The 15,096-nt window shown below is 36.5% G+C and overlaps 1 protein-coding gene across 4 annotated transcripts in view; it reads right to left on the minus strand.

Annotated features, from left to right (window-relative positions):
• Window positions 1-568: 568 nt before the first annotated feature.
• Window positions 569-15,096, minus strand: part of PIP5K1B (phosphatidylinositol-4-phosphate 5-kinase type 1 beta) — a 114,267-nt gene continuing 99,739 nt past the window's right edge. For 3 of the 4 annotated variants that reach the window (XM_063320529.1, XM_063320531.1, XM_063320532.1), the window contains exons 15-16: window positions 8,313-8,430; window positions 570-1,258 (exon numbers count right to left, since the gene is read on the minus strand). In XM_063320529.1, the coding sequence (XP_063176599.1) occupies window positions 1,256-1,258; window positions 8,313-8,430 (121 nt within the window). In that variant the 3' untranslated portion in view covers window positions 570-1,255. Of the gene's footprint in view, window positions 1,259-8,312; window positions 8,431-15,096 lie in introns of all 4 variants that reach the window. The other variant, XM_063320533.1, reaches the window with a different exon arrangement.

Genomic DNA, 15,096 nt, shown 5'->3' on the forward strand with positions numbered 1-15,096 from the left:
AAAAATTCTTCAGAGGTACAAAGCATAGTCATAGGAATTAAAGTGCCAAATTCTGGTTTGGCCAGAATTACTGGCCAGAATTACTCCTAGAAGAAATATTATTACCAATAACTTTCATAAAGTTTCAAAGTGACACCTGTGTAGTTTTTAAATACACCACTGCATCAGAGCATGAAATCTTGGACTGATGTTCACTGGCGTTTGGATTCTCTCTCTGCTGCTAGTGACATTAAGGAAATCAGAACAGTTCAATAGTTATTTTAAAATTATTGCTCATACTGAAGAGTCTGAAATCCTTTTATGAAGCAATGCCTGTTGAGTATGTTCATTCGCCTTTTCTGCTCTAATTTCAAGACTCCCCTCTTCATTATAGGCTGGCAGAAGATAAAGACAGATGCCATGTTATAAAGTAGTTGTCAGATCTCTTGGGATGCCTCTCAAGACTATGTCATGAAGGCACAGAAATGCTGGAACAGTAGGTCCTGTACAGATCGAGAGCAGGTTGACAGCTGTGATAGTCTTGAGAACAAAATATTTTATTTGTCAATGAAACTATAGTTTACAGTAGTATGTACTAAATAAATTATATAATTTCTCTTTTACAAGAAATAAACTAAAATCAAAAATATTTCAAAGACATTGTATGTACACAACATAAGGCCTTGTTATAAATAACATTTTTTTTCTCCTTTTCACCAGCAGTGAAAATATATCTTTAGAGGCTCATTTTCATATAGTATGTGCAGAGGTTTACCCTAACTCTTGCAGGACATCAATTCCAGTTTCCACTGATGTGGACCTAAGTGATTAGAACTGAAGGGTCAAAACAAATTAAATTAATTATATTCACCACTGTGCTTATTTTTAAATAGGTAAAGCAGATAATAGATTTTGCTTGTGCATAGTTACAGAATGCATGCTAATGAAATCACTAGAGAGATGATAAGAAAATATCACTTTCAAGTCCAAAAAAGGTGATTGGCAATATAGTAGAAAGCAGCCTGAATACACAGTTCTTCACAGTTCAGCAAGCAACAGCAGATGATAGCGGAGTGTGGAATGATTCATGTCATTTTTGCAAAGTCCATCAATCCTTTCTATGGTTCAAAGATCCTGACACTTCTTAGAATAAGTTCAGTTGATTACTATTCTTTGTCTTGTCTATCAGGCTCAGCAAATTCCTCCTTCTTAAATCAGGAGTGCAGAAAGTGCTCTTCATTAACCACGGCCACTTCTCTTATTTTTACTCTTCCTGTTACTGGAAATACAGAAATGACAGGTAAAGTCAAGAGCTGTGTTTATTTTCATAGAGAATTATGAACAGGTAACATCCTTCTTCCCCTAAACAGGCTGCAGCACAGTTTGGCAGTGATTCTTTTCTTATCTTGCCTCCTCATCAAAAGCATTGGGACTCTTTTCTTGTACAACAGCTAACCCCTGTGGTTTTGCAGACATTGCAGTACACATATTACATGAAACAGAACCACTTGCTACTGCAAAATGCTGAACACTCTGGCCATCAGAGAAGACAGTCCAAACTGAGTGCATTCAGCAGCTCACAACAGCTTTTATTACCTTGCAGAATTGACTGGGGCCTTTGATACTTAAAAGCGTTAGGGGAAGAACTGCAGTCTTCATACATCATGTATGAAAGTCCTGCTAGCTTCCACATGATACCCTTCCCCACTTGAAAAACCATACCTACCCAAAAAACTTTCAGGCACAACTAATGTTCTAGTCAATGTCACAGAAATTCTATTTGACAAAAAAAAATATTACCTAATAATGTTAATGAATTAGATTTTTCTACAGCATCTTCTACAGAAGCAGAGGTTACACAATACAGATACTTGATCACTTCTTAGCACCTCTCTGGAGTCAGAGATGAATCAAAGAGAAACTGTTCTTTGCTGAACACCTTTGAGTACGACTCAAACTAAGGATAAACTGACATCTGAACAAAATATTGCAGTAAATTGAATGCAAGTCAGCTAATGTGTCCAACATAGAGCAGGGCACAAAACCAAAACAAAGACATCTGTAGAGAAGTGCCCTTATTCTAAAAGCTTATGAAAAATATAATGAAGGTGTAAGTTCCCATTTATTAAACGGATTTTTAAGGTCACCTTTAAATTGTACTTTTTGATATAAGCATTTAACTAACCTTTACATAGTTCAACAACAATCTAATCTTGACTATGAACAACAACAAAAATCTCCAAAGGCATTTTTAAAGCTTATCTTAGAAAATGGTAACCAGTAGATTTAAAACAGTATTTTAGTTATGACTTATAGCACTAGACCTTCAACCTTGAAGAACTGGTATTTCAATATCGTTCTGTGGCAGCCTTTAAAACTGTTACTGTGTTGTGCAGCAGTGTTAGGGTGTTCATAATCACTGATGCTAGCGAGCGCAGTGCTAATTTCTCAGAGGCTGTTCTTCTCTCTCTAGATAGCAGTGGTCTGGCAATGAACGTCTGCCTACTGCCATATTAGCACCTGAATGCCCTAAGAGATTACAGTAATATGTACATACAGGATGCAGAACAATTTGAAGTGAAACTGTTGGACAAGCAAGTAAAATTAAAGAAAGCGATATTTTAACAAGAGTATGACATAAGGCTAACAAAGAAAAAAAAATATTTATGAATCAGTGTGGCAAAAAAAAAGGTTGAAAAATGCTAGTACTGATAAACAAAACAGTGTTTTATGAAGCCAGAAATCAGTCAGAATTTCCACTAGCGCCATCTAGTTTCTGGATGAAAGCTCAGATCTGAATGACTGCAGGTCCATTTTTGACAGATAGAATGGTTGCTCAACACAACTTCAGACCCTCTGGCCTTATCACTACTTTTCACTCTCTAAGGAGACTAGCAATATTGATGATGCCAGCTTTATGCTATTCCACTAATTACCTAACACAATTACAACTAGCTTATTCTCATTCCCTTTCCTCTGATCCTTCCAAAGCATTTCAGAGGGATCAGTGATGGAAAAAAATTGCATAACGGAGTTGGAGAAAACCAAAATGACCAGACAGAACCTCGTAGCAGCTGCTAACTGTGAGTTAGTCACGGAAATGCTGTTCATGGCACTGATGCCATTTTAAGGAGCTGGGATTTTCAGATGTTCATCTTTGTGCCAGGTAACCACTGCACAGCTTTTGGGGTTACTTTGATTGCAGATATAAGAAACATTATTTTGTGATAGAAACTGAGCTTGGCCATAGCAATAGGGTCTGAAATGATAAATAATGAACAAATGACACTACAGGATGCATTCCTGTAATCACTGTCTGAGATGTTTCACACCAGGTATATAATGGATTTACAATGCTTGAGCCTATTTGAGGCTTTTTGTATTGGAGCATTTTTGTGCTCCCGTTCTCTTTTCAGGGATTTGGTTTTGAGCTGATTGATTTCCTCATACGGTGCATTAAAAGACCCAGGATGAGAATGTGTATTTTAGTGACAGTACGTGCTGGCATTTTAGCCCTTGGCTTACTCAGGTAATGTATTACTTGTAATCTGAAATGGTACATTTTTAATCTAATCAAGCACATAATTCCCACGTCTGATTTTCACGCAAGGGTGACTGAAATCTTGCTGTTATGTTGCTTCCTACATAACATTGCTTCTGCAAGAACACCTCTGCCAAACTACATTTGAGTGCTTGCTTGGTTGTGTTTTCACCTCCCCCCAGGTTTCAGTTCTATGAGAGACATAGGCATCTTTTTCCTCTCCTTTTTAAGATTATGAATGGATGGATACAGGGGTAAGATAGGTAACAAAGGAAAGGAGCAGTTACATCACTGCATACAACAAGTAGGTTTGCCCTCTTCAGCCTTAATTAAACAGGATTCTACTTTGAGGAAAGAGTGCTTAATTGGTTCCAATATGTGCACAGAACATTTTAAGGATTATTCTGCTCTCAGGGAAAAGAAAGGATGTCTGTAAGCGAGGACGCTTGAATTCCCTTCTCGTAGTCCCAGAATTAGTGTTCAATCAACCATGTTTATCCATCAGTATCTTCAGAGGAAACGGTGAGGCAGAGAAACTGAAGCCTCCAGAAAGAGAACAACATAAAAAGTTTGAGGTATGCAGCACAGTGTGACTGTACACTTTTTAGCTTGTTTTTACATGTATCCTGCCTGGGCACGGCTTTAATTCCAGCTGCACTTGTTATTACTCTACAACAGCATGCTGAAGAAAACTACAACATGATTAGAATTTAATCAAATGTTATGAAAGACTGAGAAGCAAAGTATTTCTGAATGAAAACCGAACACAATCCCATAGCCAAAGGTGTATCTGACTAGGATGCTTCATTCGATCAGAGCCAGGAGGGAATTTTCTTCTCTGAAAGAAAAGTTTGGAATAGAAGAGAGAGCTTAGGGTGTTAAACTGAAAAGAGCTGAAGGGGTGAAAATATCTGTAAGAGAGAGGAACTGCAACGATGAGGAGTTAGACAGTAATCTGGCAGTCAGAAGAGTCTGAATATGAACTAGGAAATGCTCGAAGAGACAGGCTTTAATACAGAACTATTAGAATGAGAACAGAAGAGGAAGAGCACTGAAGAGCAAGAAGGGCCAGGCATTTTCTAAACAGGCATTTTATAGACCAATATTTGCAAATCTGCTTATCTATACATCTACAGCAGCTTTGGAATATAAAATTAATCTCCAGCGATGTTTTAAGACTTCAAAATCCTATAATAAAATTGGCGTTTGGACATAAACCACAACATAAGTAATTCTAAATGTAATAATATTATCAATGCAATTCATCTGACACAAATCATAGCTACGCTAACCAGAGTCTACATAAGCTGGGCTTGCTTATCAGTGCAGTTATTCCATTCTTTTATTTCACTGAAGCCCTGTTCAATCATTTGCAACCATATCTTCAGCAGTAGTAACTTCTAAATTATAGACAAGTTTTGCGAGCCTTTCCTTCAACAACAGAAGGCAATTGTAATTAAGTAATTCTTAAGCCTTACTATTTTATTGATATCGTAGTTTGTCAAAAAAATACATCAGCTACCTTTGTAAGTCATTTCAGGGGTAAGCTAAGAAAGCACAGTGTAGTAGCTCATAGTTGCACGTGTTGCTCTTTCAGGGACAGAAAGCTCAATCAAAGAATTTGGAACTTCACTGCAGAACAGAAGGAACAAGGTGACTTTAAGTTATTCCTTACTTTCTAAGTGAAATTATCACTTTTAAGGTCCTCCATTTTAGGTACCAGACCTTGGCAACACTGGACTAAGGTCTTCAGGATCAGCTGCACTTGCTGATCTCTCTCAGGAAACTTTTGCAGGGTTTGGCTTATATTTCCTACTAATCAAATTCCGCAGAACACAATAGACTTCGGGGTTCAACAGCATTTGCTGATTTTAAGTGCTTTTCTGCTTATACATCATCTGACGGTGCCTGAACTGACACCAATAAATAGGGATTCAGGGGAATTTTAAGAAGAGACTAAGCTTATTTCCAGAGAAGAAGGAAACACTGGTTTTACTCTGGTTTTGTTTTTTTTTTTTGGGGGGGGGTGGATTTTTTATATCATATTGCTAAATAGAAGAGTGTTACCTCCTCTGTTACTGGCTTATGTACAGGACACCTTCTGTTTATTTCAGCCAGCATCTCTTGCTTCTAAGTACCTGATCTATCATTGTATTACATATTCATAAAATCAAGAAAGCTTTAATGTTTTAATTCTCTGTAGAGAAACATTTCAAATTTCCAATTATGTTATAGATCTGCCTCTATCTTCCTGCAATCTTTAATTAAAAATTAAAACTATTTTTATAGGATATTCAGTATTTGTTTCCCACTGTATGGTACTAGAGTATTTGGAAATTTATTATCTGGGTTAAAAGATTTAAGAGAAAATAAACCAATGGAATTTTAAAGTAAACTTGGATTTGAGTATGTTCTTAACAGTGCTGCTTAGAGTGGCTGGTGCACAAAATGCTGGTTTGCTGGACCTGGTCTTTGTTCAGAAATGAGGAACTCTGGGCTTAGACCAGCCCTTCAGTTGCAAACTCTGTACCTGTGTTCCAGAACAGTTACCAGGTTAAGTTCTCAATTTTGACATCAGCTGCACCGTATGAGTCTGCGTGGTGCTTCCTTAATGTAACACCCCAATACCAATGCTCTTACCTGTAAGAGGAATTATTTATTTATTTTTTTTTTAACAATCTCTACTCTACCACACCTCACTTGACTGACTGAATTTGGACACAACACCGTTCAGACAAATGCCATTTTTAAGCTGTTTCAGTTAACAATGTCATTTTACTACAATGTCGTCTTTTTTTTTTTTTTTTCCATTCATGGGATCAAAAATTCCTATCTCTTTATTTTCTAGAGGACTAAAATTTGCCCAAGCAGTTTAGTATTTCAAAGCAGGAGGCAAAGAAATCAAAGGATTACTGTAGTGACTGAAATTAAGCAAGTAAATGGGTAAGACCAGAGCAGCTTGCCTTGCAGTAGGAACACAGACAAGGATTATTAACTAAGGGATTAAAGGAAAATCTGTGTATGCCATTTAAAGCTACATTTTCTCCTCATGCTTTTAAAAGGTCAAAATGTATCTTGTAACCTTTTCAACTGAGGCTTAAATCAGCTAATGCAAACATCATTGATCTGCTTTATTTTTGAGTCATATTGAGTCATATATTAGAAATGACTAACCTGTTCCTAGTGTTCTCAGAAACATGCATCTTTCCCTTCTAGGCTGTGTTTAATCATCCTTCCAATAAAATAAAACTGCCTTCTGCTCAGCAGCGGTCAATCAAACTGATACCACACATCACTGACCCTTTAGTAACAGACTTTCCCAACCAGAGGCTAACTGTTGTTTCAGGGTGCATTAGGAAGTAAAAGATTACTGTGCAAAATAGTCTCTTATTCCTCTTTCTTCCACAAACACCTCAGTGTACCTACAGGGGTACATGTAATTAAGTTACGGCTTTCTCCCACAGCAATCTCAAAATAGTTAAGGAGGCATCAATACAGTGTGTGGGACAGGACCAAGAAGGCAGGGGTAACGAATTTCTCAAGGTGAGTTTGCCAATTAAGAAGTAGCATGTGCTTAGCCACAGTATCCAATTTCCTTAAAGCTGTCAGCTGTTGCATACCTAGACACTTCAGGTATGTAAGTTTGGATTTTTCAGGGTGCAGAGAAAGGGCGCTGCTAGGTCAAAAAAAGCATCTATGATTCTCTCCACTTAAGGCCCATTTATTCTTCTAGACCTTTGCTTAGTAGAATAAACAGTGTGTGTTTGTATAACGTCCAGAGCTGTTTTTTTTTTTATTTTTCTGTTGATACTGATTAGTAGAATGCACATATACTTACTGCAGTCTCACACATGTAATAGTAATGAATGATTTACAAGCCGAAAACTAACTGAAGATATCACCGTCACACCTGAAACTCGTAAGGACAGCTTTACAGCAGGTATTAACTCTGCCTGTCACTAGATTTTCAGAGCATTCCACCATCCACCCTATAGACTTCAAACTTTAAAAAATGGACTTCCCAGTGCTGAGCAGTGCTAGTGATAAACAACGTTGTTATATTATAAACCAAAATCACAAGTTATAAACAAGAAATGGTTTCTTTGTTAAGCGGGGCCAAGAGAACCACAGAACAGTCCAGGTTGGAAGGGACCTCAAGAGATCATCTGGTCCAACCTTTCATGGTAAAGGGAGCCTAGATAAGACTATCAAGCACCATGTCCCATCACATCTTGAAAACATTCAGTGACAGGGACTCTACCGCGTCCCTCGGGAGGTTCTTCCAGTGACTGATTGTCCTGAAAATTTTTTTCTTGTGTTGAGATGAAACATGTTTGTGCCTAATCTTATGTTGAGATGAAACATGTTTGTCGTGTGTTTGTGTTTGGTCCCCATGTTACGTCTCTGTAGGCTGTACCACTGATTTTTGTTTTCTTCTTTTACACCAGCATTGCTTGAGTATATAGAGTACCCACTTAATAGCTACTGATTTAATATTCCAGCACACTTCATGGAGTTATTGTCTATCCTGCCTTCACTGAAACAAGACAGTAGCAAGTACCAGTAGCCAATTACATGTAGAATTGATTTAGTTAACTGTGACTGTTAACTGTGATTCTTTATGGATTTGGTTTGGCAAAGTACGTAAGCGAATGTCTCATATAAGCAATACCTCAATGAACCTCTGGATCTTGAAGCTAGGCGTGTATTTTAGTCATTTACTGAGACTGACTCCTTACAGTCAAAAGAACTGCAGGGGAAAAAGCCCATCAGAACCAGTTTGACAACTTACTAAGTAGACATCCAGAACTGAAGCATTATCATTTTCCATTTCCAGCGTGCTCTGTTCTGAAGTCAAATAGATGGCACTGTCTTCTAAAGTGAATGTTGAACTCGAAGGCAACCCTTTACTGCAAAGAGAAGGGAGACTACAGTCAACCACAAATATAAGTTACGGAGAGCTAAGTCATAGCTGAAAATTTTAAAATACCTTTCTTTCTTAAACGTAAAAGCTTAAAATACTTGAAAAGATGGAATGTAAATGGGCAAATATAGATGTGTTGACAATGGTTAGATAATTGACAGCTTATGTTTGACTAACATAAACAAACGACAGTTTCTATCTTTGCGTTAATTAATATTTTATCAGGAAGTAATACTGTTCCTGAACTCTAATATTTATTTAAAGATAAAACTATGTCATGCTAAATGTGGGATACTTTCATTAATTTCAAAAGAAGTTACTTCCACATTACACATGGTGTGAATTTTGGCAGAATTTCTTAATTCAAAATAGGGGAAAAAGATGCAGTGATTAGGCACAGTAGCACTGGACCTTCTCATACAGATACATGATCACTTGCAGCCAACAGTTCAGAAGGTGAAGTGGGAGAAGAATAAGAGCGTACTGTAATTAGCTCTGCAAGGAAGAGGCACTTACAGAGCAGGCGCACTGTGTTATTTCATTCACAGGTATGACTGCCAATAGCAATCTCTGTTGCTGCTGTGACTTTCGCGCTGAATAATTAGAGGTAAACTCTGGAAGTAAGGAAGACTCATATCCTGCATGAAGAGTTGTTTATTAAAAGGAAAAGTGTAGGAAAACTGTTGCAAGACAGAGCTTTCTTTAATATACCTTAAGTTCAATGACTTGAGGTTTTTCTCTGTTTAAAAGAACATGAACTGTCCCCTTTGGGAAGCTAATTTGTAATGTGTATAAAGGGGAAAGTGAAAATTCCAAGTCACTCCCATGTTAATTTGCATCTGGAGTCCATGCTGTTGTCGGTATGAAAGCTACTGCTTTTGCCCACAGCTGAATTCTGCTGCAACTGCAGTATAGTGCTAATGTGTAATAGCGTAATAAGACCTTCTCCGTTACAGCTGCTTAGTTAGAAATCATTTTCATGGCAGAATGCGACAATCATTTTCTTTGTTGTACTTGCCTTGCAATGACAGCATGAAGAAGAACATGCATCACAACTGGCTAAGTGGCTATGAACTACATGAAAATATGAATGAGAACAGGATTTCCAATTTTCCTATGAAAAAGGGGAAAAGCAAGGTGGTGTTTTTTAAGGTCTCATCCTTAGTGTTAATGTGGATCGTACTTTAACAAGGACTAAATATTTTGTCCTTATGCTGAAGTGAGGAGAAAAGCCATGCTTTGGCCTTCCAGATCAGCACACTTGAACACATTTAATCAAAAAATCAGGCCCAAGTTCTCTTCCTCTTGAGTAGAAAATAGTATAAAGCCTTAATTTTCCGAAGTCTTTCTAAAATGTTCTCTTGGACATGAGATACAAAAAAATCCTCCCTCAAATTAGCACAAAAAGTTAAAGATAGTTAGGGATTGCTACTTGCAAATATAAAAAATGGGGTGTCAGGCACAACATCTTCAGTAGGAACAATTAAATTACACTGATTTTCTGCAGATTTGTAGAACAACGTAACGTTTACACATTTTAATCTAAGGACGATATGTATAAGATCCTATTAAGTTTCTAAGGGATAAAAGAAAAAAATAATCACACTTTGTCAAGGAATTAGCATAACCAGGCACGATAATCTAAAATAATAAATAAAATAGTAATAATAATAATAATAATAATAATAATAATAATAATAATAATAATAATAATAATAATAATAATAATAATAATAATTTAAAAAATAATCAGAAGACTAGTGTCCTTCAAACCTTACCAAATTTTAGTTACAATTTCTGTCCTTCATATTTTATTTATACTAAACTGAAGTGACAGTTTTAGAAATAAGACTTCTTTTCTTCATGGAAAAACAAATATGCCTCATCATAATGTGTCTACTTGCAAGGCAGCCTGCAGGACACAGGCAGAACTCTTCAGTCTCCTTTCCAAGTCTGCAGAGCCTTTGGAGAATGGCAGAAACAGCGCCAGGTAGTAACAACTGACCGAAGCAGAAGTTTGAACTGTATTTTGTTTTGTTTGTTTGTTGTTGGGTTTTTTTTATCCTGCAGTGTGAAGAACAGCTCTTGTAGGAATATAATTATCAGCTTCTTTCAGATAGCACCAAAATACAACAGCCATGAATTATAATGAGACACTGCGTCTCCCCCGTTGTTAAAGAGTTATAATAAAAATAGGCTTTGATGTCTATATTTGGATGTTCTGCAACATATCCCACCGAATATTCATCCCCTAAATACCAGTGCATTTGCAATATCCAATGTGTGCGAAAACTCTTATATAAGCTTTTGAAAAAATTATCAGCTCATTGCATCATGAGTTTTGATCTTTTAGATCTCTGTGTAAGAAGTTAGTCAGAAAATCATCTTGTAGGACAAATGAGCAGTAAAACTATTGTTCTAAGGCACAACTCAAAACCAGCTGTTGCAGGGAAATCTGTCCTGCATAAACATAAATGTAAACAGGGACAACAGGTGTTTATGACCTGTTGAACTAAATGCATTAATTAGTCTAATATTGTATCACCTCAAAAACCCAACTTTGCATTTCATTTATATAAATTCCATGGGGGCCTGAAAAAAAAAGTAGGTCAGAGAAAGTAGAAGTCTCTTATAATATTTCACTAACACTGCTGACAAACATCAAAACTACAGACCTGAGAAAACAATAGATATGACTCATCTTCTAAATGCTGCTTCAAGCAAAGGAGTCTGACAGTGAGTCTGTGCTACTACACTCACACTAGTGGCACACCATGACCTGCGAACCAGTAAACATCACACTAAGCACATCAATTTCACATGGTCAAACCGATAGACCTTTGAAGGTGCCAATTACAATCATGAGACCTGTCATTTTTTGTATCTGACATGCATATGTAGTTGAAAAGATACGGTGTAAGCAATGAGAGTTCAGGAACTCAGTCTAGATTACAAAACACTGAATAATAACAGCCAAATCCACTGGGAGGTGCACATCAACCTGCATCAGCCCTTGGAGGGATCTACGCTTGCAGTCTGTTCTAACAAGCTGCTCTGGACACTCCCCACCAGGAAGAGTGAAGATAATGAAATTAAGCTTGCAAGGATCAGCATGGAATATGAAAAGCTGCATGCAGAGGGACAAATTCAGTCAAGAAAACATTTGCTTATGTATTAAATGATTACTACTACCATTGGACTTTCACATGCACATCTGTGTATTCAAATGAACAATAATTTGAAATTTAAAGTTAAAAAGAAGTATAGGTTTTCTTTCTATTTATCAACAACAAAGTTGTTTCCAGAAACATTGGCTAAATAATTTATACAACTTTTTTTTTTTCTGTGAAGGCAAAACACAATGTTTTTAAGGCTCTACTAAGACAAATTACAACAAAAAGTGCTGCAAACAGAGCATCAACAGCTGAATGGGATTAGATCCAATTAATTTAGTAAGCACAGAGAGAGGCATTCCTACTTCAGTACATATGCAGAGATCTTCACAAGAAAGCCCACAGCAACATAATGGTCTGCTTTTAAAATGTAAGAAAAACAAACAAAACCAAACAACTGCAATGCCAAATTATGTTATTCAGTTCGTCCAGCATAAGGAGGCAAAGGATCCCATCAAATTAGGAAACATGAAAATGGTAACTCATTCTTTAAAGTGATGTTGATGAAGCTTAGGGTAATTCTGCAAACTGTCTTATGACACAGTAGTATGTCTCAAGGGAAGATAGTACAGAGGACCAAAGTATGAAGCAACATTGTGTATTTCATGAAACTGCAATATGGTGCAAATTATGGGAAGGCTAGGCTTTCAGATTCATAGTGCTGTTTGTATACTTACAACAGTGAGATTAAAAAGAAATCCATAAAAAAGTCTCATATATATATATTTGCTGGTGAAGGACACGTTCTTGAGCTAATATTTCTTCCATAGGGCTATCAAACTCTGTTCCCTCACAATTGCTAATAACAATTATGTCAGGTGACGTCACAAGTACCCACAGAACCTTAGACCTACATTGGCCTACTGCAAACAGAACATCAGTTTTTCAGAAGGTTTCTGAATGGGTGGAGCCACCGTGTGAACATTTTACCAAAAGAAGGGCCTCTCAGTCATCCAAGTGAAATAAACCCTGCAACAGACCAAAGTCTTCTCACTCTGCCGTGACGCTTCCTTCCTACATAGCACCAGAACTGAAGAAAGACTGAAAAGCAGGGGGTGATATCTCCTTGTTAGTCACCAGAACTTTTATCAGAAACTTCTAGACAGTACCTTTGAGCAAAAAATAAACAGGTATGATGCAAACAGGGTACTATATTTATTTACTGCCCTCTCTTCTATAAATTGTGATGTTTGCTTAATATCCCGTTGAGTTACATAGTGGTGGTACTCTTTCTAGAGATGTTTTGAGAAGATGAACTTTTATAACAGGAAATATAGTCATCTCTGAAATCACACAGACTACTTTTCTGAAAAAAAAAAAAAAAATGTACCTTTTACATATCAATATATATCTTTAGGCTTGGAGCAGGAACAAGTGAAACTAAAGGGTCACTCAAGGCTAATTACGAACCACCACACTGCGTCACCTTCTCAAAGTAGGCTGAGGAAATTCCATTCACAGGATTAGTCCTTTAGTCTTTGTTAGGTCCTTCTTCCATTGCCAGGGACACTAAGCTTTGCCTTTTGGGACAGTGCTGATCCATTCCAGGGACAGAACCTCTGCTTTACAAAATGCTTGCTTATCTCACAAACTTTCATTAAGGAAATACTCCTGCTAGATCTTCTAAAAAAAGAATCTTTGTTACTGCTTTCTTGCCACCTTTCACAGCTGAATTATTGAAAATCATTCAGAATCTCCAATAAGGGCAAATATATGATGGCAAAATATGTTCCGCCACAGTTATTAATAATTTCTATTTAGAATTTCTAGCTTTTATTTTATACACAAGCCTCAGAGTATCAATGGACAAGCAAATAGTCTACATCTGAGCATCAGTCGGCTCTCCTTGCTTTGCTGGAGTTAATGTCTGTTCTGAATTCTTACTTGCTATATGGTATTTAATACTGTATCTAAACACCTACATGAAGGAAATAGTTAATATATTAAGCGTAGTTCCACACACTTAACTAATACATGAGTAGAGCAGCACTATAACCACACAGACTACTTTAAGTAAGATTTGTAATGAAGCAACATTAATTTTTTCCAGACTCATAAATTATTAAGCATTCTCTAATATCTCAATGACTAAAAGATCAAGTGTAAATGGCTCAGAAAACTTTAAATGAAGAAAGAACTGTACTTGTTTTTTCAGGAAATCTAGATGCCTCACTAATCCCTTGGTACTAATACTAACCACTTGGTACTTGATACTAAGAACTGATAATCCTTAGCCATTTACGCTGAATTCCAGGATTACACAGTATTCCTCTGGCTATGAAAGTAACTCATATTACAACCTCAACTTCAGTGAAAAGCTAGTAGGAAAAAAGCAAATTTTAGATTAATCTATGAACTCCACAAGCTAGAGATTGTCATACTAGGTATATGTATGAGGCTTAAACCATAGAAATTTAAATATTCCTTAGTAAATTAATGAAACTGGTGCATCATCCAGATTAGTTTTATACTTCACGTTTGAAGCCAGAGACTGAAATTTTATATTTTGATGTGTGTTGAGGACAAGCATTTACATGCCAAGAAAGATTCTCTCTTCTATTTCCACAAACACTTCATAAACCAGCTACAATAAACCCAAATATTAATTTCTGACACCACCGGAGAGGGGGGAATGCTGTGGACTTAGATGGCATTGTTTTCTTATAATGCCAAATATATCACTAAGAAAATGTCAAACTGTAAGATTAAATTAAATATATATTAGTCTTTTGTCCAACAATGCTTTTTTTAATGCTTCTTCAGGACTGCAGGTAGCAGTGTTATGCTCTTTAAACCTGTATTCTTCAACCTGCTTTTCTGCTATGTTTCTTGGTCTCTTAAGCTTGACACAGGATTGTTGTTCCAAAACAGCATAATGGATAAACAAATAAACATTAAATTGTTTATTTAAGTACCCCTAGAACACTTTTAGACATTATGCATTAGTATTTAGATATGTTATTAACTATTATGACTGTAATCCTATAATAGGAAGAAAAAAAAAAAAGAATGACAGTACACCTTAAAGTTTAAAAAGCTCTTCAGATACAACAAAATATACCTTCTACCAGCACATTTATAAGATTTACAAATGACAGCCTTTCTTCAAATTAAATAACTGAGCTGAAACTGACATGGAACTGACATGGAAATTCTGCATAAAAGAGTGAAAAAAAAATAATCTCATAATTCATCTCTTAACAGCAACACACATGCTGTCAGCAGTTGGTAACTAAAAGTTCGAATTTCTGCACCAGCATCATCATAGCTGCATTGATTGCCAGTTTTAATGCAGAATTCTGGTAGGGAAAAGACAAATTGGGGAGGGAGGGCACAGGAGAAATCCCTATATAGACAGTGTATCAGAAAGAACACTTCAGTAGAACAGAGGTTTTGTACAATTTCAACATTGCACTGAGATCTCATCCTAAATTTTTAGATTGAAAGAAAAACCAAGCAAAAACCCCCATTTTTACAGT

This window comes from Chroicocephalus ridibundus, chromosome Z, assembly GCF_963924245.1.
Source record: "Chroicocephalus ridibundus chromosome Z, bChrRid1.1, whole genome shotgun sequence".
Taxonomy (NCBI): Eukaryota; Metazoa; Chordata; class Aves; order Charadriiformes; family Laridae; genus Chroicocephalus; species Chroicocephalus ridibundus.